Source organism: Cnephaeus nilssonii (genome assembly GCF_951640355.1).
Source record: "Cnephaeus nilssonii genome assembly, chromosome: 6".
Classification (NCBI taxonomy): Eukaryota; Metazoa; Chordata; class Mammalia; order Chiroptera; family Vespertilionidae; genus Cnephaeus; species Cnephaeus nilssonii.
Genome location: NC_137077.1, coordinates 60,420,395 through 60,442,993, shown reverse-complemented (window position 1 = coordinate 60,442,993; position 22,599 = coordinate 60,420,395). Strand labels below are relative to the sequence as shown.

The following is a 22,599-nucleotide window of genomic DNA, read 5'->3' as shown; positions in this document are numbered from 1 at the left end:
TCTTTTAGTCTGTGGGTTTCCCATCCACCTCTCATTTTTCATTCCTACAATTTTTTGTTGAGTAAACAGGATTTTGTCCTACAAACTTTCCTTGCCTCGATTTTGCTGATTACATCTTCGTGGGGTAGTTTTACTTGTTTTCTGTCCTATAAATTTCCTGTAAATTAATAGTTCAATAAGACATTTCTAATTTGTTTTCAATCTAAAAAAATAAGGTGCCCAAGCTCGTTTGGCTCAGTGGATAGAGCATCGGCCTGCAGACTGAAGGGTCCCAGGTTCTATTCCAGTCAAGGGCACGTACCATGGTTGCAGGCTTATTCCCCAGTAGGGGCCATGCAAGAGGCAGCCAATTGATAATGTTCCTCTCTCATTGATGTTTCTATCTCTCTATCCTCTCCCTTCCTCTCTCTCTCTAAGAAATCAATAAAAACATTTAAAAAAATGAAATAAGGTAATTGTAATTTCGTCTATATATACTAACCTGAACTGTAAACTCACATCTGCAGTAAGCAGAAAAGGAAAAGAATTTTTAGACTATCTTCACAGCCCCTACTCTTCTTTTGAACTCTTCTCCCAATACACACAGCACATGGCTGATATCCTTCAGGAATGTGAGAGTGCCCTTGATCACCCTCCTCCAGCCCCAAACACCCAGAAATACAAAGACTGCTCCTTCCTACCTACAGGTTCCCCCACTGTCTAGAAACTTCTGCCACATTCCCCCAACAAGAGTGGGTATTCTACTTGTGCATTAATCTACACTAATAAAAGAGAAAGATGCAAATTGACAGTACCTTCACAATGCCCACCAGCCAATCAGGCGCGAGTATGCAAATTAATCCAACAAACATGGTGGGTTAATTTTCATACACAGGCCCCAGCCGCTGGGGGTGGGATGCTTGCATCATCGCCATGGCGATGACACAGGTGTTCCACACTGCCCCAGAAGCTCTGGGCCTCTGGGCAGTGTGGGAAGGCGGAAAGGCAGCTCCAGGACCTGAGCAAAAGCGGTGCCAGCACCCAGAGGAAGGAAGGCCCATTCTTACACGAATCTTTGTGCATCGGGCCTCTAGTCCTGTTAATAATGACCACAATTTGTTCAATGCTTGTTGTGTATCAACATTTGCTACCTACTTTACACGTTCTTTAATCCTCCCAGCAATGCTATCAAGTAGGTGCTGGCCTCTCTTTAGTTCTTCAAGCTTGCTGACGTCCTGTCAGAGCTTATACCCCTGACCTTCCTTCTGCTGAAAATGCTTCCCCCTCTTTCATCTGTTTAACTTCATCTAGCAGATCTCAGTTGTGCCTTCTTTCTCGGGCAAGCCTTTCTTGACCCCCTAGCTAAATCAAATTACATATTCTCCCAAGTACAACATACTTCTCCTCTGAAGCACTTTACCACAGTCTTAATTTTATAATTATTTGATTAATGATCAACTTTTGTCCAGCCTGCAAGCCAGACAGATTTCTCCATAAGGACAAATACTAGATCTCCTTTTATTCATCCTTGCAATTGTGGGCATGCACAATGCTTAGTGCCTGACACACTCAATGCCTATGTGTTGAATGAATAAAAGGCAAAGACTTTGCCCAAGGCCAGCTGGTAAGTAGTGGAATTAGAATTCAAGCCAAGTTGGTCTGACTATAGCTCCAATTTTACCCCAGTTCACCCCTGCCTGTGCATGCTGTTGTTTGGACTATTAGGTGTCTCTGTGGATAGCCAGATCAGGACCAGCTTAGTCTCCTGTGCATGGCCAGGTATTGCCCATTTCCTGCTGACCTGTGATTGGGATGCCGATGTCAACCTCTCTCAATCAAGGCTTCACTCGTATACTTGGGTTTCTTTTTCATTTAATGTCAGAAATTTCATGACTTGGAGTAGACATGGTAAGACATGATTCACCTATTTTTTGAGGGGATATCACTAATTTGTCTTAACACATTCATTTTTTTATAAACAGTTTTTGAGCCACAAAGAATATGCTAGTCCCTGGGGATTCAAATAAAAAATAAATCCTCTTCCAAGACTTAAGTTTAATGGGGAAGACAAGTAAATAGATTGTTACTATAAGTATAATAATAAACATAAGGGAAAGTACAGGAAAAAAGCATGTGGAGCAGGAAAGCTTTACAAAGAGGTGACATTTCACCTGAGCCTGGAGCGGGAGGTCAGTTTTTCAGGAAGTAGACATTCCAGGCATAAAATAAGGGCAGGGTTCCTGAGAGAGCGTGGTGACTGGGTGGACTCAAAGCTTGCTGTGGCTGGGTCAAGGACTTGGAAAGGAAGACATGAGAGAAGAGGCAGGTAGTTAGGCAGAACTACCCAAATTGTTTCTATTTGGTAGTAACAATAGAAAGCAAGAGAAGAGAATAGATCTGAGAAATCAATGAAAGTTTATGGAGATGTTTGATAAAAGAAAAGTTAGTCTAGAAAGACTGCCAAGTTTATGTCTTGGGCAGTCAGGTACATAGTGCTTGCTTTCTAAAGAAGATAAGTGAACAGGTTCATTGGGGAGGTAATGAGTTTGGTTCAGACATGTTAAGTCCAAGGCAGAGATGTCTGGTAGACAGCTATTGATATGAATCTAGAGCTCGGAAGAAGGGTGAAACTGGAGATAGAAATGGGAGGTCACTGAAATGTAGGTGTGAATTGAAGTTATGGAAACAGATAAGAGCCTGAGAGTCATGGACTCTAAGAATGAGATGAAAGAGCTGAGTTCTGCTGTCCCATGAGTCATATACATATGAACACAAAAGCTATGGGTTTTCTAAGGGTGCATTGAACCCACATTCAGATCGCTTCGCAAGGTGCAGTTATATAAAGAGAAGCATATGAAGGTCATTCGCGATAGACTGATCAGAGAAGGAAAAGGAAAACTCAAAGACACTGTTGTTGCTATATATAGGTCAAAAAAGAAGAGAAAGAGAAGTTAATTATAATAAAAAATTTCAGAGAATATAGGAGAGATTAAGGTGGAAAAGTGTTCAATGGATATAACAACTTGGACATCATCAGTGACCTTTCATCAAAACATTTTAATAGTAATGGGGGCAAAAGCCATACTGTAGTAAGCTGAAGACTTATGGGCAAGAAAACTGAGGCCATGATTATAGATGCATTGTAATGTCAGGAAGGAAGGAAGATAGCCTGGTAGAGACAGTGTTTGGTTCTTAATCTTTTCATCACATTAATATATATGAAGGAAGATGACATTATTTAGGGAACCAATCTCAGAGGATATGGGAAGGAAGTAGGAATGAATGTGGCTGTAGCCTTTTTGTAGGTGGATGGAGGAAAACTTGAGAGAATTCACCACTAGCAAAATCTTTTCTTTGAGGTAATCAGTTGAGTGAAGATAGCAGGAATGGGGTGGAGGACTTTGGTGAATCTATGTAATTGTTGTGTGTAGGAGAAGGGAGAGACTAGTAATATTAAAAAGAATTGCTCAGGGGCGTTAGGGGGCAATGAAGTTGGCCACATAGATTTAACCAATCCTCAGATTATGGACTTTCATTATCAGTGTTATCCAGGAAATTGCTTCTGTTCTGCCTCAGTTTCTCTTTTTCTTAAGGAGGTTGAATGGTGCAAATATCCAGAGGAGCTTAGAAAATTAAAAAGGCTAATTGTGCTGCATGTTCTAGGGCCTATGGAAAAATTTATAGTGATAACTATGAGTTGAATCTTCTGTTAGCAAGACTTGTTCCCTAAATTTTGGACTTTGAAAATCTGTAACTGTGAAGCTACAGACTTACTTTTTTCTGTTTGGCTCTTGGACTGGAATGGAACAACTAGACGTATCTTGTAATGCAGTACTCTGATACATGAAATTGCAACTATATGAACAAAGACGTCAAATTAAGGCATATTTCATAACCTTTACCAAAGTAGTTTAATGCCTTTTTCCAAAACATAAAGTTAAAGAGAAAAGTCTGTTTTTTTCCTGGTTTTCATAAAAAAAGTAAGTTAATAATGTCCATGTGGATTCAATGAAAAAATACACCAAGGAATTTCAGAAAACTACCTAAGGCTAAAACTAAGAAAAATATGGCCTAATGTCAAATCATTTGAAAGCCATCATTGGGAATATCTCCTGACATTTCTATGACAGCTAAAAATTTTCACTCACCTTTTATCAGTAGAGTTAAATTATACCCCTAGAAATAATGATACATTATACAGAACTCTGAAAGAAATGGGACATTAATTTTGCCTCTTTTGAGCTACGTGTCTGTGCTACCCAAATTTGTTTGTACATTTTATAAATGTTATTCTGTGTTTTAAAATGTGGTCTGTTGAAATACACTGCCATGTTACTTGCATGAAGAAAAGGTAACAAGGGGATGAGATGCTGATGAAGAATAAATGTACTGCATGATCTGTAAGAATAATGGTTCAGTTTAAAAATTATCGTTAAAGAAATAACTCTTGGCAATTCTCTCCCCCCCCCCTTATAAACGAATATCCAATGACTACTGCTTTTAAAGATATAAGAAATATTCAAATATAAATCTTGTCCAGCTAGTGTGGCTCAGTGGATTGAGTGCTGTCCGATGCACCAAGAGGTCATTGGTTCGATTCTCAGTCAGGGCACATGCCGGGGTTGCAATCCCCAGTAGGGGGCATGCAGGAGACAGCCAATCAGTGTTTTTTTGTATTTTTTCTTTGGTACCAATCAGTGTTTCTAATCAATGTTTCTATCTCTCCCACTCCCTCTGTATCTAAAAATCAATAAAAACATGTTTAAAAACAAAACAAAGATAAATCTTGATATGACAAGAAAAGATAGAAAAGGTATTCCTGTTTCTTTTTTCAGAAATGAAACCTTCCTCTCTCATCTCTTCCAGAACACCTGCATTCATTAGCTCATTCATATTTTTCAATAATTATTCCATCTTAGTATCCAGAAGAACTTAGAGCCGTGCTCCCAAGAGCCTCTACACTGTTTCTTTTCCCACGCCTTCTAGTTGGATTGTCCCCACCTGTGCCACTTGTAATGAACCCTTTTCTCCCTGGTCCCTTACATTACCCCACCCAAGATTGCCCAATACTGACTATCATTCTTCTCGGTGCCCAGCTGTTAGGTTGGCATTGACCCATAACTGTGAAATGCTTGAATTAGGGCAGGCTTACTGTGAGAAGGAGCCACTGTCCCAGAAACCTTGAGAAATAATGAGGAATGAAGTTTTCAGAAGCCCCACTGCCGCCTACATTGCCCTTTCCATGGAAAGCATTGTGCTGAATGGGGACTCTATTTTGTTTAGAGCTTACTTTGTGTTTATACTGATATACCTTTCCCCCCGCCCCCCCCAGTCTTTAAGAATGTAAAAATAAAACTTTTCCATTCCCCAATGCTCTGGTTTTCTATTTTCTTTTTTACCTCTCCCTCAGCATTAACAAATAAAACACTGTAGCTTTGGGTTTTATCTAATTTTGAATTCATATCTAATATGAATACATTGTTTCATATCTTAAAAGAGAGTGACTAGCCAGTGATTTGTCAAATATCCTGGTCTGTTTCTGGTTTGCATGAGCAATGGTGATTCCAAACCGTAGGAGGAAAAGAATGGAAATGTTTTAGATATTTCAGATTTATGTGAAGCCAAACTGTGTGATCTCCTGCCAGTTTTAGTTTACAAAACTCTCATCCTGGATGTGTTTACTTGGACTTTAAGTTTTAACATTACCATTATATTCCAATAACTTTACTCCCTCCACCCAGCCCTCTGACTGGTCTAATGTGTATAAAGATGATTACTAGGACAGATTGAGATTCTCTCTTTAAGCAATGTTCATTTAAATGTCAATTTAAGCCAAGACCAGTGAAAAGATTAACTACTCTGCAAGAGAAGGGACTGTTCCTTTTTGTTTCTGAAACAAGTTCTTCTTAGAGCCAGTTTCAAAGAAGTCAGGAAAAAAGTTATCATTGATATTTCAGTTTCCGCGTGATGTTGTAATTAAATATTATAATTTAGAGAAGGCAAAACTTATACAGTTTTACAAAACATAAACTTTTAAAATTAAATCAATTACATAAATCACAATATATGTAACTTTTGGAAGGAGACTCATGGGTAATGAAGAGCATTGGACAAAGTCATGTTTCAGAACTGGGCCTTGTTTGCACTATCTGCTCACATTCTTTCTGGGGGCCCCATTGCCTAGGTTTTGTCCCATAACAAGTATAAAACAATTATAAACTACACACAGATTGGCTGGATATCAAATGTCAATGTTCCTTCGATTGCTATTTTTTTCAAAAATGTTCTCTATGTATGCTGTGGTGACTAGCCATACAGCAAAGTAAAAGAGATGGAACTAGTTGCCTTATGACCCAGCAATTCCACTTCTGGGAATGTATCCTAAGAATCCCAAAACACCAATCAGAAAGAATATATGAACCCCTATGTTCTTCGTTGCAGCATTATTTACAATAGCCAAGATCTGGACCCAAGTGCCCATCAGTAGACGAGTGGATAAAAAAAGCTGTGGCACATTTACACAATGGAATACTACCAGGCTATAAAAAAGAAGGAAATCTTACCTTTTGTTACAACATGGAGGCACCTGGAGGGTATTATGCTAAGTGAAATAAGCCAGTCAGAGAAAGACAAATACCATATGACTTTACTTACATGTGGAATCTAATGAACAAAATAAGCTAACAAATAAAATAGAACCATAGATACATAGAATAGACTGACAGCTGTCAGAAAGGAGGTGGTTTAGGGGGACTGGGTGAAAAAGATGAAGGGATTAATAAAAAAAAACACATAGATACAGACAACAGTATGGTGATTACCAGAGGGAAAGGGGCTGGGGGAGGTGAAAGAGGGTAAAGGGTGAATAAATGGTGACAGAAAGAGACTTGACTTAGGGTGGTGAACACATGATGAAGCATTCAGATGATGTGTTATAGAGTTGTACACTTGAAACCTGTATGGTTTCTAACCAATATCATCCCAATAAGTTCAATATATATGTAAAAAGATAATCTTTTGACCCATAAAAGTAATTTAGCAATTGCCAGAACAGAAAAGCTGCTGTTTGTCAGTGGAACCAGAGGCTAATGCCATTTCATCACAACAATGTGTTCAGGGATGCCCTGGCTTATGCATCTGGATGCTTCTCAGTAGATCATTCATTCATCCAGCAGATACTTATTAAATACCTTGCTTGTGCACAATGCTGCATGACTGCCTATAGAATGTTGGGAAAAAAATGCAGCTTCATCCTTAACCACAAATAATTCAAAATGTATATGATGATACATGACCTATACCTGTGAAACGTTTAATAATAATGCATGGTGGTATATGTTTAAAGGCTGAGCTGATTTAAGTCCTATCACCGGTCAGTACAGATGAAAACACTAGGATAGAGAACATGGCTATGTTATAGTCAGAGCAGGCCAGGTGAGTTGCAGAAGACCCCTGTTGGAGAGTAGTAATCTAAAGAACAAAATAAGCAAACAAATGCAATTGAAACAGACTCAGACACTGAGAGTGGACTTGTGGTTGCCAGAGGGGAGAGGAGATGGGGAACTGGGTGAAAGAGGTGAAGAAATTGAGAAGTACAGATTGGTAGTTACAAATGGTCACAGGGATGTAAAATACAGCTTAGGGAATATAGTCAATAATATTGTAATAACCATGTATGGTGCCAGGTGGGTACTGGAAATATCGGAAAAAACAATAATGATTGTCTCTAACCACTATGCTGCACACCTGAAACCAATACAAAATAATATTGAAAGTAAACTGTAATTGATAAATTAAAGTAAAAAAATAAATAAAATTTAGAGGACACTTAGGCCAAAGGCCTTATCTTGGAGATAAGGGAGACAGGAAAGGATTATGACATGGCAAAAGTTATGTTTTAATTAGATATATTGGTTTATATTATGGCAGATATGTTAAAGAGGAAAGCAAGATAGATATTTCAGAAAATGTTATGATAATGCCAGTGAAGAAATAAAGGCTGGGTTAAGATGGAAGCAGTGGGAATGAAAGGAAGGGACAGAATCAAAAGACAGATAATGAAAAAGGATAAGATTTTGATGTCTGGCTATCGGGAGATGAGGTAGAGGCAAGAAACAATGACAAGTCTGAGGTTCAGTACCTTTGTGATAGGAAAAATGATAATACTCTTGACAAACATAAAGAAATCAGGAGGGGAAGCTGGTTTGGGATGACAATAATTAGACTCCACGCGGCAAGCATGGCCATGAGGCAGTGCCAATGGTTCACATCGAGCATCATTGCCCGAAAGGAAATAGTTCCATTTGTGAGAGTGCATGAATTTTATGACAGAATATAAAGAGAGAAGAGCTGAGGCCCAAGTCTTAGCGATTTTTTGTGATCAAGTGCTGAGAGGTGGAGAGTTAATGAGGAAATGTCGGAAACTTGGGACCTGGGAGGAGAGTCAGCAGAGTGTCACAGAATCCAAGGAGAATGAGTTTTGAGTTTGAAGGATGAAATTTTACAGAGAGGTGACAAGAAGAATGCCGAGGGAGAATGTGAGATCTGAAAATTTCTGGTCTAGACATTCAGGCGTCAGGTTATTTTAAGCATTGGGCATGCTTATACGTTTGAGACTTTCACATTGAACTATTTTCCTCTCTTCATCATTTCGGTAGATTTCTTCTTGCCTTTCACACACATTGTAGGAGCTATTCCATAACCCTTTAATAATTCTCTAACTCCCTGTGCTGCTAATCTGGACATACATCTATGCTATAAAAAATAGTAGGCTGCTGTGAGAATGAAATGAATAGTGACTCAACAAAAATTAGTTCTAAAGTTTTAAACCTTAAGGCATCTCTATGTTTTGTATCTCTAAACCACCTGAAAGTTTCTTTGGGACAAATGTTTTTTTGGGGGACAAAAAGTTTATTTGGGACAAATTGTTTTGGTGTTTTCCCATGAGCACTTAGCTCAGCATCAGGATATATGAAATTAAAAGAGGTTTGAGCGCCTCTTTGAGAGCCTTCATGGTTTTATGAAGAACCTTTGATTCTTAACTCGGAGGATCCTGCAATTATTGTGCTTATTAGATTAAATATACACCATAAACCCAGAACTTCAAAGGTGGAAAAGAAATACTGGGTTTTCTCCATTCCTCCCAATGGTTAATGCAATTCTCTGTTCTCTTTGTCTACCCAAAGAAAGCGCGCCAGAATGAAGGCCGTATGAGTTGTCCCATGTTGCTGTTTAAATGATATCTTCATCACTTCTGAAAGGAACAACCCCAATATTCAGCCAAGTCTCTTAGGAGCAAGTTAAATGGCCTCCAGCACTCCTCTCTTGATAAAGTTTGTGTGTCTTTTATACTTCTTCATGAAAAGAAAATTTACTGCATGCAAACCAGGCCAGCATGATTTTTCAGCAATTTAATTTAGAAGTGAATTATTCTCCTGAATAGGCCCATTCTTTGTTTGAATACAAGGCAATCTTTCATGTGTTTCCCAAATAAGCACTCTCCATGCCTCTACCTGAGTTTCCACCAGTGTCATTTAATGAAACAAAATGTACTTTTTCCTAATAGAGGTTTGCATGCTCTCCAATATGCCACCTCCCTATTACAGTTCCTGCTCTGACTTCCTTTTATCTAAGTAGTAAATCTACAATTTGTGAAACTTGTTCCCAAACTTTAAGGCTGGCTCTCTGTTCTCTTTGGCATAGAAGTTAGGTTTTCTTTGACCCCCAAATAGTTTTTCCAGTGAAGAGGTTTGGGACTAAGAATATTTATTATATTATAAACAAAGTGAAAACAGAGAGTCCTGTCTAGAAGTTAGAATATGACATTACAAATCTATTGCTTATTTCATCAACTATTTTCTGTAACATTGAGGGAAATATTTAAAATTTAAGTTAAATGAGTAATATATTTCATCTCTGCCTCATGGTGATGATTGTCTATGGAAATATTTATATGGTATTGGTGGTTTTGGTAGATCTCTTTATAATGACAAAGTGAAACTTTAAAAGAAATCAGTGTCAAAATCAGAGACAAAGGGTTAGTCAATCTCTAAGTGGTTTTCAAGTTGGAATTCTTAATAAGGCAATGAAAACAATACACAAGCAAACCACTTTTTAAAAAATATGCTAAGTATAAAGAAAATTATATATTTCAGAGATTATGAAACACTATCATCTTCTACAAGAGAGACAAACAAACAAAAATGTTGACTCTGGCAAATGCCTTTGCTGATAAGATCCAAGTAAGAAATTGTTTGAATCAGTTCTTGACCTGTGATACAGTCTTAGAACTGCAGGAGAAAAACCGTAACATAGACTGATTCTCAAAGAAATCACCCTAAAGCCTCTGTAGTGTGAAATTTGTTGTTGATAAGATCAGAGTATTGGCTGTCCAGAGAAGTCCATCAAGCCTAAATGCATCATGTTGAATGGTCATGCCAACTCCCTGATATTGAATACAGTGGATTCCATGCTTCTCAGCCTCCTTAATGTGGCCATTCTCAAAAGCTACAACAGGAGACCCAAATGCTCTATGCAGTGATGTTCAGCCGGTGTGCCACATCACACTGGTGTGCTGAAAGAATTTTTAAACCATGCAGCATCTATTTAGTCAGAGGCACTGACCTCTTTTTCCTAGAATTTGTGAAACTTGTTCCCAAACTTTAAGGCTGGCTCTGTTCTCTTTGGTATAGAAGTTAGGTTTTCTTTGACCCCAAACATTATCAGTAAAGTGTAAAGGGAAGTGTAGCTGGGAGATGTAATTTATGATACCATTTTATTTATGTCATATAAAAAGATGACAACAGCCAGCACAACAATAGCTGTCTGGTGTGAATAAATTAAAATTATACCCTTTTTTTGCCAGGTTGGCAAAAAATATATTTTTTGGTGTGCCGCAGAATTTTAGTAGTTTATGTGCTATGATATGAGAAAGGTTGAAAATCGCTGCTCTTCTGGACTCTGAGTGAAATTCTTTCAGTTCCACATTCTTTGAACATCATCAACAGTTTCTGGAATAGACATTCAGAAGCTACTTTAATAGTGAGTGAAGGGTGGGGGCAGGCTAGAAGGGGTCAATGGGGGGAGAAAGGGGACATATGTAAATACTTTCAACAATAAATATTTTTTTAAGTGAGTATTGTTTTCTTGAAGCACACTTTCAAGGAGACATGCAAGAGTTTTAAATGAGATTGTTATGTGAGCACAGCCACACTAAATAGGAGTCCAAGAAGAATATTCCATCGATGATCAGATGGGTACATGATTAATGTTTGCTTTTAAATAAATGTATTTATTTCACTATAAAATGTATGGAACTACATGTAAAAAATTTGAAAGAGAGAAGGAAAAAAGTTATTTATCCTACACTATCATTGTTTTAATCTCTATCTAATTTTTCATCCCTTTTCTTATTAACACATAAAATGATTTTTATAAATTACTGGGTACAAATATACACTGGAATACTACTCAGCCATAAGAAAAAATGAAATACTTCCATTTGCAACAATATGGATTCCTCTTGAGAATATCATGCTAAGCGAAATAAGTCAGATGGAAAAGGATAAGAGCCATATGATTTCACTCATGTGGGATATAAAACAGAAAGCAACAAATGAACAGACAAAACAAAAAGTTCATATACACAGACAACAGTATGAAGGTTACCAGAGGGGAAGGGGGCTGAGGGGAGGGTGAAGAAGGTTAAGGGGGTCAGATATATGGTCACTTTGGGTGGTGAGCACATAAGTAATATACAGATGATGTATTTATAGAATCATACACTTGAAACTTATATAATCTTATTAATAAATGTCACCCCATTAAATAGTTTTTAAAACTTATTGAAATTGTTTTTATAATTGTAATTTTAAATATACCAGCCATATAAACATAGATTTAATTTAGAATGTGATAAAGCTAGAGTATATATAATTATGGAGCAGCAAATGATAACTTATTAGAGGGTATTGGAAACAATATAGCCACTGAAATACTTTTTTCCCCAGAGTGTTTGCACTTCATCCATGCAATTCTTTTCCATTGTTATATGTACTGTTAATACAAATGTTTAGAATAAGTCTTGGCACATGGTATGCATACATGGACGTTTGTTGTATCATTGTCGCTAGTTGTTATTATTGTACCTGGCAATATAAATAATCCAAAGTTATTAAATATTAGTGCATCCAGCACTCAATCTGTTCATAAAACCAACTAAAATACGTTTTGGAACAAAATGTTAAGTGATAAACATTATCAGTAAAGTGTAAGGGAAGTGTAGCTGGGAGAAGTAATTCATGATACACAATTTTAAGTGGTTATGTGTTCCAGAGGTCCTGTAGTGAAAATGTCACTCTCCCTCAAAGGGATGAGTTGAGAAATGCCTTCTCACTCTCTGTGGTTTCCATGGTGCTGACTGTCATGCCTTTTTTTGTAGGCAGAATACTTCTATGAATTCCTGTCCTTGCGCTCTCTGGATAAAGGCATCATGGCAGATCCAACTGTCAATGTCCCTCTGCTGGGAACAGTGCCTCACAAGGCCTCAGGTGGGTGGTCTTTGCCTCAGAGAAAGGTTTACCCTTAAAATGTAATGATGACGGGAATAATATTTAAGAGACAGATACCACCCATTAGAGGGATTATGGAATATTTTCCTGAAGAGATTACTTGATTTTAGGGCAGCTCAGTTGTTATGTCTTTACTAGTATATCCTTTGGGCAAAAAATAAGGATGGAAGTGAAGAAATGGCAGTTTTATAAATTCCTAAAAAACGTTAGGTAGTCCCAGCTCATATATTTCCAGATTAAAAATAAGAAAGTTGCCAGGTGAGATATATCTGGCCAGTGAGTGTGGATTATCGTAATGCACAGAAATGTGGCAAAGATGGAAAGTGAGTGACTGGGGGCCAATGGGGTAAATGAAGAAAAACTGCAAAGTGAGCATTGTACAGTAGTTCCCCCCTTATCTGCAGTTTCACTCTCTGTGGTTTCAGTTGCCCTTGGATAATTGTGCTCCAAAAATACTAAATGGAAAATTCCAGAAATAAACAATTTATAAATTTTAAATCGTGCACTGTTCTGAGTAGTGTGATGAAACTCACGCCACCCCTCTGTCCAGCCCACAACGTGAATTATCCTTTTGTCCAGCACATCCATGCTGAATATGCTACCCACCCATCTCAGGTATCAGACTATCACAGGGCTTGTGTTTAAGTAACCCTTATGTTACTCAATAAGGGCCCCAAAGCAAAATAATAGTGATGCTGGCAATTTGAATATGCCAAAGAGACACCAAAGTGCTTCCTTTAAGTGAAAAGGTGAATATAGTACAGTAAGTTATTTTTCAGAGAGACCACATTTACATAACGCTTATTGCAGTATCCTATATAATAAAACCCCAATATGCTCAGTGTCCAGTCATCCAGTAGGCTGTTCAACCAATCAAAGCGTAATATGCTAATGATATGTTAAGGCTGCTCAACTGCTCGCTCTAACTTGCACTGACCACCAAGGGGCAGATGCTCTGACTAGTAGGTTAGCTTGCTGCTGGGGTCCAGCCGCTCGGGACTGAGCAAGACGGGCCGGACATGCCCTGAAGCCTCCTGCGGTCCAGCCCCAGCTGGCCAACCTCCTGTGTCCCTCCCCGGCCCCAATCGTGCGCTGGTGGAGTCCCTTGGACTGGCCTGCACCCTCTCGCAATCTGGGAACCCTCAGGGGATGTTGAAGAGCCAGTTTTGGCCCGATCCTGCAGGCCAGGCCGAGGGACCCCACTGGTGCATGAATTGGTACACCAGGCCGCTAGTATTATTAGAATTGTTCTATTGTATTATATTTCTTATTGTTAACCTCTTACTGTGCCTAATTCATAAATTAAACTTTATCATAGGTATGTATGTGTAGTGAAAAACAGTATAGGGTTTGGTACTGTCTGTGGTTTCAGGCATCCACTGGGGGTCTTGGAACATCTCCCTCACAGGTAAGGGTGGACTACTGTATTAAATAGGAATTTTCCATATGAAAAAAGGGGAAGAAAGGGGTTTAGTCTTTCAGATCTAATCATTCTTCTTTGCTAAGAAAATAAAAGTATGTGATATTTAGTTAGAGCTTTTAGTTTGCAAAGTACCCATTCATGCATTATCTAATTTGAGTTCTGGGAGGCAGTCAAGGCCAGAATCACAGCTCCATTTTACAAATTAGAAAATGAAGGTTTATGAGGTTTAATTGACTTTCTCAAAGTCATATATTGGTAATAAGCAATGAAGCTGAGACTAGAGCCCAGGTTTTATGACTTTTAGAAAAATACAGATCACTTATGTTAACATGTTCAAATATTTTCTTCCAGTCTTTTTTCTATGAGCATATTTTTCATAGTTGTGGTAAAATTATATAACTTTGGTTTTGCATCAATACTTTTTTTTCTTTTAACATTTTAACATAAGCATTTTCCTGTTTCATAGATTTTTCCAAAAGTTGTTTTTAATGCCCTTATAATATTCCATTTTATGAACCTGACATGATTTATTTACTCATTCCTTTATTGTGTGCTACTTAGATTGTTATCAGGGTCTGAATCTAGAAATATCACAATACACATCCTTTTTAAGTAGCAGTCACTGGGCAGGAGTTCTGTGTTTTATTCACTGCAATTGCCAACACAGGGCCCAGCACAGAGCGGGCATTCAGAAAATACTTGTTGATTAATGTGTGTGTCAAAATCTTGGTGCTCATCTCATTATTTTGGTAAAATAGATTCTTAGAAGTCGAATTATTATGTCAAAGGATATGAACTATGCACTTTTTAAAAGACTCTTAGACCAAATTGTCAAAATGCAATTACTTGCCACCAAGATTGCCCCCATTTGTACCCTGGCTAGCAGCGTGGGAGAGTGCCTGGCTTACTGTGTGTAACCTCTCAACATGGGTTATTAATCATCTTAACTGCTTGGCTGACTTTAAAAAGTGAAAAGTGGTTTCTCAGTGTTCTTTTAATTTAACTTTTTAAAATTTCTATTGAGGTAGAACATTTACTTTTATCTATTAGACAATGTAAAATGTCTGTGTACCATCCTCATTTTTACACTGAAATAATAGTGTTCTTATTGATTTGCAAAGCTCCCTATATGCTAAATGTATTTACCCTTTAATGCAATTCTTTTCTTTTTTACTGAATGTATTGATTGGAGTGACATTGGTTAATAAAATTATATAGGTTTCAGGTGTACAATTCTACAATACATCATCTGTATATTGTATTGTGTGTTCACCAACTCAAATCATGTCTCCTTTCATCACCATTTATCTCCCCTTTTCCCTCTGGTAATCACCATACTGTTATCTTTGTCTATGAGGGTTTTTTTCTTAATCCCTTCACCTTTTTTCACCATGCCCCTCCCCTATGACACCTGTCAGTCTGTTCTCTATCTATAAATCTGTCTCTATTTTGTTTGTTAGTTTGTTTAAATACATTTTTTATTGATTTCAGAGAGGAAGGGAGAGGGAGAGAGATAGAAACATCAATAATGAGAGAGAATCATTGATTGGCTGCACTGGGGATCAAGCCTGCAACCCGGGCATGTGCCCTGGCCTGGAATTGAACTGTGACCTCTTGGTTCATAGATTGACACTCAACCACTGAGCAACACTGGCCAGGCTGTTTATTTTGTTCATTTGATTCCACATGAGATCATATGGCACTTGTCTTTCTCTGACTGGCTTATTTCACTTAGCATAATCATCTCCAGTTTCCTCTGCTGTCATAAAGAGATCCTTCTTTTTTTAATGGCTGAGTAGTATCCCATTGTGTAAATGTGTACCACAGCTTTTTTTATCCATTCATTTACTGATGGACACTTGGATTCCTTCCATAGCGTGGCTATTGTAAATAACACTACAATGAACATAGTAGGGTGTGTATATTCTTTCAAATTAGCGTAATTCTTATTTAATATATATTTTTTATATTTTTTGAGGGAGGTGGAGTTTGCAGGGTCTTTAAAACTCTATGTGGTCAAACCTACCTTTTCTTTGTGATTTTTAAAATTACTTTTATGCTTGGAAATTAATTCCTCTTCTAAAGAGCAGGTAAGTGATAACTTAGAGATGCTTCTAATGTTTTATATAAATTTATTTTGGCAAATGGTAAGGCTGTCACCTGAATTATTTTTCTGAGTCGTCAACTTTACCAATTTGAGATGTTGAATCAATTCATGATATGCTCTTTATTTCATACTAGAGGCCCAGTGCACGGAATTCATGCATGGGGGGGGTCCCCTCAGCCCAGCCTGCACCCTCTCCAATCTGGGACCCCTTGGGGGATGTCCGACTGCTGGCTCCTAATTGCTCACCTGCCTGCCTGCCTGGTTGCCCTCAAATGCCCCCCTCCCCCCTTCTGATGTAGTCGCCCCTCACTGCCCCTCCCCGCCAGCCTGATCGCCCCTCATTGCCTCTGCGTGCTGGCCTGATCACCCCTAACTGTCCCCTGCTGCTGGCCTGGTTGCCCCAACTGCACCCCCCCACCAGCCTGGTTGCCCCTAACTGCCCCCCCTGCTGGCCTGGTCACCCCCAACTGCCCCCCTCTGCCAGCCTGATTGCCCCTAACTGCCCCCCCCCCCACTGGCCTGGTTGCCTCCAACTGCCTCCCTGCTGGCCTGGTCACCCCCAACTACCCCCCTACCGGCCTGGTTGCCCCTCACGGCCCTCCCGCCGTCCTGGTCGCCCCACGCAGCCTGCTGTTCAGTCATTTGGTCATCCCTCACTAACCCCCCTGCCGACATGGTCGCCCCATGCAGACTGTTCAGTCGTTTGGTTGTTCCTCACTAACCCCCCTGCCAGCCTGGTCGCCCCACGCAGCCTGCTTGTTCAATCGTTTGGTCGTCCCTCACTAACCCTCCTGCTGGTCATAGGCAGCCATCTTGTGAGGGTGTGATGGTCAACTTGCATATCACCTATTTATTATATAGGATTAACTTCTTTTATACATAGGGGTTGTTTTAGAGCATACTGTTTGTTCTAATATGGTATTATTTGTAGTTTTATAATATTTTTTAAATAATTGGTAATATAACCTCTTTCTTTTAATTAATCTTCTTCTAGAGAGATGTTAATTTTGTCAGATGTCAAATGAAGATCTCATTAGGAACTAATTTAAATCTATTATATAATCAGGAAATCAGTTTACAGTTATCTACTATTTCCAATGGCTCAGTACTGCCATATCCCAGCATAAGAGCTGGGGACTGAATGAGCACAGAGCCTTCCTAATTTCCTGGCATAGTGCCAGTGTGAGTGTAGACAGGAAGAGTGAATTTGTGTTTCTCTTGGGTCATCCCAGTGCTGCAGTGTGACTAGCAGCCCACCCAGAGGATCTGCTTCCAATCTAATGGGCTTGAGGTTCTCGAAAGCCCATCTGAATGAATGAGGCCTTGGGTTCTGGAGATTCATTAGCCTGTGATATGAGGCTGTAGGGACAGGGATATCCCATCCCAGAGACAGGGATATCCTAATTCCACTCAAATGGCATTTCTGGGGCTTTACTATATCATGGAGACACAGAAGACCCTCTGGTCACCAAGTTCTGGAATATGACCATGTCACGTGTCTCATATCATGTTATTTTTTTATTTTTTAAAATTTATTTTTATTGATTTCAGAGAGGGGTAGAGAGATGGAAACATCAATGATGATAATCATTGATCAGTTGCTTCCTGCATGCCCCCAACTGGGGATGGAGCCTGCAACCCAGGCATGTGCCCTGGGAATTAAACCATGACCTCCTGGTTCATGGGTCAATGCTCAACCACTGAGCTACGCCAGCTAGGCCTAAAATGCATAATTACATTAATTACACAGTTATACCTGCTCAATTCCAATAAGTCTTAATTTTTTGAATTTATAATTTAATGCTTGAATCTTAAATCGTCCCAGCTTTATTCACTTTTTGTAGTAAAAAAAGCTTACTGAAATTCTGCTTCTTAGGATATTGAAACAATAAGAATTTGAACATATGATGTGAGACGATTTTAATAGATCATGTTTAGATACAACATCATGTTCTAATAATTTAGAATCTTTATACGTAATAAAATTTAGAGGGGGAAAAATGGATGATGCTTTGGGCAAGGAGACTTGAAAAAGAACAAGCCTTCTAGGACCAGGTGATTTGTGCACACACACACACACTCACACACCCACACACCCCCACACACACTTTGCATGTACAACTCCCCCACACAATAGGTTTTGGAGGCAGATGTAGGATTTGTTTGCAAAAAATGCAGGTGCAAGAAGTTTATGGGAATTTCAGTCCATTGCAGGGCAGTTATTCATTAGCCTCATTAGCTCAGTCCCCACAGTAGGAGCAGTGAGGGTACCTTGAATTATTAAAAAGTAACCAAATCAGTGTGTCTTTGCTACTAAGCATTCAGGTAGTGTTCATTATTCTACTGGCCTATTTTATACCCCCAAGCTGCTAAGCCATTCTTTTATCCCACTGATTCCTTATATGCCTACCCATTGAAAAAGAAAACTCTTGATCTTTAACAGTTATGAAGTGCCTGCCTCTGGCATCTGCAGGGATCAAAAACAGGAAATACAAACTGCAGGGTGGTTCCGTAAAATAACGGAGTTGGATAACAAAAAACATAAAGTTTCCATAAAGCCCAGGCTTTGCCTCTTTGAACACTCCGTCTGTGTCATACCAGGAAACCAAGAGAGCAGTGGTGTTTCTCAATCAAGACTTTCAGGAATCCAATGTCTAGAAACTTTTAAACAGGTGCTGAGGCTGGGAGGACCATCTTCTTGGTGCCCCAGTCCTTAGCAGAAAGTGAAGTCCAGAGGAGGTGCTCAGTATTTGCTGAGGGAACGAATGGCTGTCAGCACAGCTCCGAGCACTGAGGACTGTTTGTGTGGATGGTTTATAATCCCGGAGCAGCGTATAATCACGTAGTGCTGAGAATGAGCTCTCTCCCCCCTTTCTCACCTTCTCCCTTGTGAGGGCAGTGGCTCCGGTGACTGGAGGCTGAGGCTGCATGAGCACCATGCTCATCTCAGTGTGGAAGAGGTATTTCATCAGAACACATTTGTTGTTTACTTCTGTAGAAGAGGTTGTTTATATGCAATCAATCGCGCATCAGTGTGTACTTGAACGCCATGTGAGTTATGTTCAATCTGCTTTAGTTTTTCTGAGTTGTTTTAATTTACCTCAGTTTCAATTATACAACCTAGACCACATTGGATTTTACAGCATCTGGTCTAATTTCATCTAGCTTTTGGTAAAAATGGCTCTCTATTCATTATTGTTGTAAAAGCACAACGTAATTTTCACATTTCTACTGTTCTTTGGAAGTGGAGACTATGCTTTTTCTGCTTTCAATGTCTCTTACTCTTTGTACATGTGTTTTTCAGGGTGCACGTTGTTAATATTCTTTCACCTATATCTCCCACTGTCTATGGTGAATTCTTGTCTCTTTCTGTGTAGTGTGAGTGTGCATGTGTATATGTGCAAGTGTATGCCTGTGTGTATAAAGGTATATTGGTGTGTCTCCCATGAGGTATATCTTTGTGTCTGTCAGTGCCTAGGTTGTGACAGACAAATACTTGATGGTTAGATCACAAATAAGATATGGTCCTTGCCTTTGAAAATCTCAGATCTAGCAAAGGATGCAGAATCATAACTAAATCATGATGTCATGATTTAATAGTTATCATGCCGCATAACTAAATCATGCAATCATGGAGAGAGGTGTTTGTGAAGTAGGTAAGTGAAATGACATAGGCAGGGGGTGTTTGGAAAGGCTACAGAGAGCAGGTGCAGTTTAATTTGCATCTTGAAAGGTGAGTGGAAGGACAGAAAAGAGGAGAAAGAGCACTCCACGCAGCAGGTGGGTGTGCAGTCAGGGCACTGTGGGTAGAGTCATTTGCTGAGATAAGGCTAACATATCCACCACTCACAAAAAGGAACTCAAAATGGATTAAAGACTTAAATGTACAACCTAAAACCATGAAACTCCTAGAAGAAAACAAAGGCATAAAGCTCCTTGACATAGGTCTTGGTAGTAACTTTTTGGATATGACACCTAAAACACAAGCAAAAATATAAACAATAAATAAGTGGGACTACATCAAACTAAAAAGCTTCTGCATAGCAAAGGAAACAATCAACAAAGTGAAAAGAAAACCTATGGCATAGGAATAAGTATTGGCAAACCATATACCTGATAAGGTTTAATATCCAAAATATATAAAGAACTCATACAATTCAATAGCAGAAAGAAAATAATTTAAAAATGCCAAGAACCTGAGTAGACATTTCTCCAAAGAAGATATATGAAAGGCCAACAGGTACATGAAAAGATGCTCAACATTATGAGTCATTAGGTGAATGCAAATTAAAACCACAATGAAAGCAAAATAACCCAGTCAGAGGAAGAGAAGTCTCACATGATCTCACTCATATGTGGAATTTTATAAACCAAATAAACTGATGAACAAAATAGATCCAGAGACATAGAAGCATGGTACAGACTCACAAATCTCAGAAGGAAGGCAGGGGTGGGGAGAGATTAACCAGGGAACTTACATGCATATATGCAATAGTGTGGTGAAAGCCTGGGAGGGGTAGGTGCTGGGTAGAGAGAGTCAAGGTGGAAAAAGAGGGGGACATCTGTAATACTAGTACTTTCAACAATAAAGATAAAAAAAAAAACCACGAGACATCACCTCATGCCTGTTAGAATGGCTATTATTGAAAGACAAGAGACAACAAATGATGGCATGGATGTGGAGAAAGGGCTCATTTCTGCCCTGTTGGTGGGAATGTAATTTGGTACAGCTACTAGGCAAAAACAGTATGGAGGTTCCTCAAAAATAAAAAAATAAAATACTATAGGATCCAGCAATTTGACTTCTAGGAAATACCCAAAGGAAATGAAAACATTAACTCAAAAAGATATCTACAACCACATGTTTATAGTAGCATTATTTACAATAGCCAAGCCATAGAAACCTAAGTGTCTATGAATGAATGGAGATTTTTCTAGATTTTTTAAATGATTAAAATATTTTACTATCACAAAATGTCTTCAAAATAAATCACTGAAACATAATCACCGAAAAGAGCAGGGGTTTTCATTTGTCTTTCCCACTAAAGTATCCTCAGTGTTTAGAACAGTGACTGGCACATAGTAATTACTCAGTAAAGCTTCATCTGTTCAATGAATTGGTATGTATTTTGACTCAAACCTGTATTTAACCATTTAGAGGGAAAATTCATCTTGAAAACCCTAAAGAAAGTTAGTTATGGTGTTTTCCTCCTTGAAGTTTCTATTGGATTTTACATCCTGGTTTTTCTCCCCTGGGATGATTCAGAGCCATATGTTTTAGAACCCCAGGCCGGAGCTCTCTGTGCATCTCTTCACTTTGACGGACTTAGAAGCCAGGTTAGCAAACCACACACTTTCACGCGAGCACTCCAAACCTTCTAGAAGCACCCTCAGATGATGGGAGCGTGTGAACATGCAATCATACCTTAACCAGATTTGAAAATGGTTTACTTTTAGCACATCTGAAAATATGGACAAACTAGCAGTTCTTAACAATGCTGATAAACAGAAACGAAGCATTTACTTACAAACATCTCTTGCATACCAATATTCTGAAAGCTAAAATAAAACTTGAAAGCCTCTTTGAAAGAATTGGGAGGGCTACAAAGTGGAGGCTGAATAAGGTCCAGGAAAAAGATACACCCGGAACATAATAGTGTGGATAATGACATTTGGTGAGGAAGATTCTAAAAGTTCTATCTTGAAGCAGCCCTGTAGGTTGCTTGGTGAAAAGAAAGACAATAATTTTTAAAAGTTCTATCTTTAAGTATCCTTTCAGGTTCTTCCACCCCCCCCCCTTTTTTTTTTACCGTGAGGCAATTATTGGCCTACCTATTCATGCTGAGGATTCATGAGAATAGACTTGACTCAAAGGATCTGCTGAGCTAAAGCTAGTCGATGGTGATGGAAGATTTGACTTTGGTGGTGGGTACACAATGTACTATACAAATGATGTATTATAGAAGGGTACACTTGAAACCTATGTAACTTTATTAGCCAATGTTATCCCAATAAATTTAATTAATAATAATAATAAGCAAGCCAAAATATTCATGAGAAAGATAAATAAAAGTTTATAATTGAACAAAGTGAAAATTATAACAGAGTTAACAGGTGAAAGAAATCCTTCATAAGCTCCTTTGCTTCCCTCTGAAGTGGAAATACCCACAATGGATTTTTGTGTTGTGTAAACTGGCGTTTTCATATATAAGATTTCATTAAACCAAGGCTTCCCTTCCTCCCTCCCTCCCTCCCTCCCCCCTCCCTTCCCTCCTTCCTATCTTTATTGTTGAAAGTATTACATAGTCCTCCTTTTCTCCCCATTAACCTCTTCCAGCCTGCTTCCGCCTCCCCCGCCCTCGCCCTCACCACCATATTGTCTGTGTCCACAGGTTATGCATATATGCATACAAGTTCATTGGTTGACCTCTTCCCACCCACCTTCCCTCTGAGGTTAACAGTCTGTTCATGTTTCTATGAAACCAAGGCTTTCAGTGGGGACAATTTTACTTTGGAACTTC

At 38.9% G+C, this 22,599-nt stretch overlaps 1 protein-coding gene across 1 annotated transcript in view; it reads left to right on the top strand.

Moving 5' to 3' along the window:
• The window catches only part of WIF1 (WNT inhibitory factor 1), a 73,647-nt gene that overhangs the window by 30,164 nt on the left and 20,884 nt on the right, over positions 1 to 22,599 (top strand). Inside the window, exon 3 of the mRNA XM_079774869.1 lies at positions 12,419 to 12,527. Coding sequence (XP_079630995.1) covers positions 12,419 to 12,527 — 109 coding nt within the window. The remainder of the gene's footprint in view (positions 1 to 12,418; positions 12,528 to 22,599) is intronic.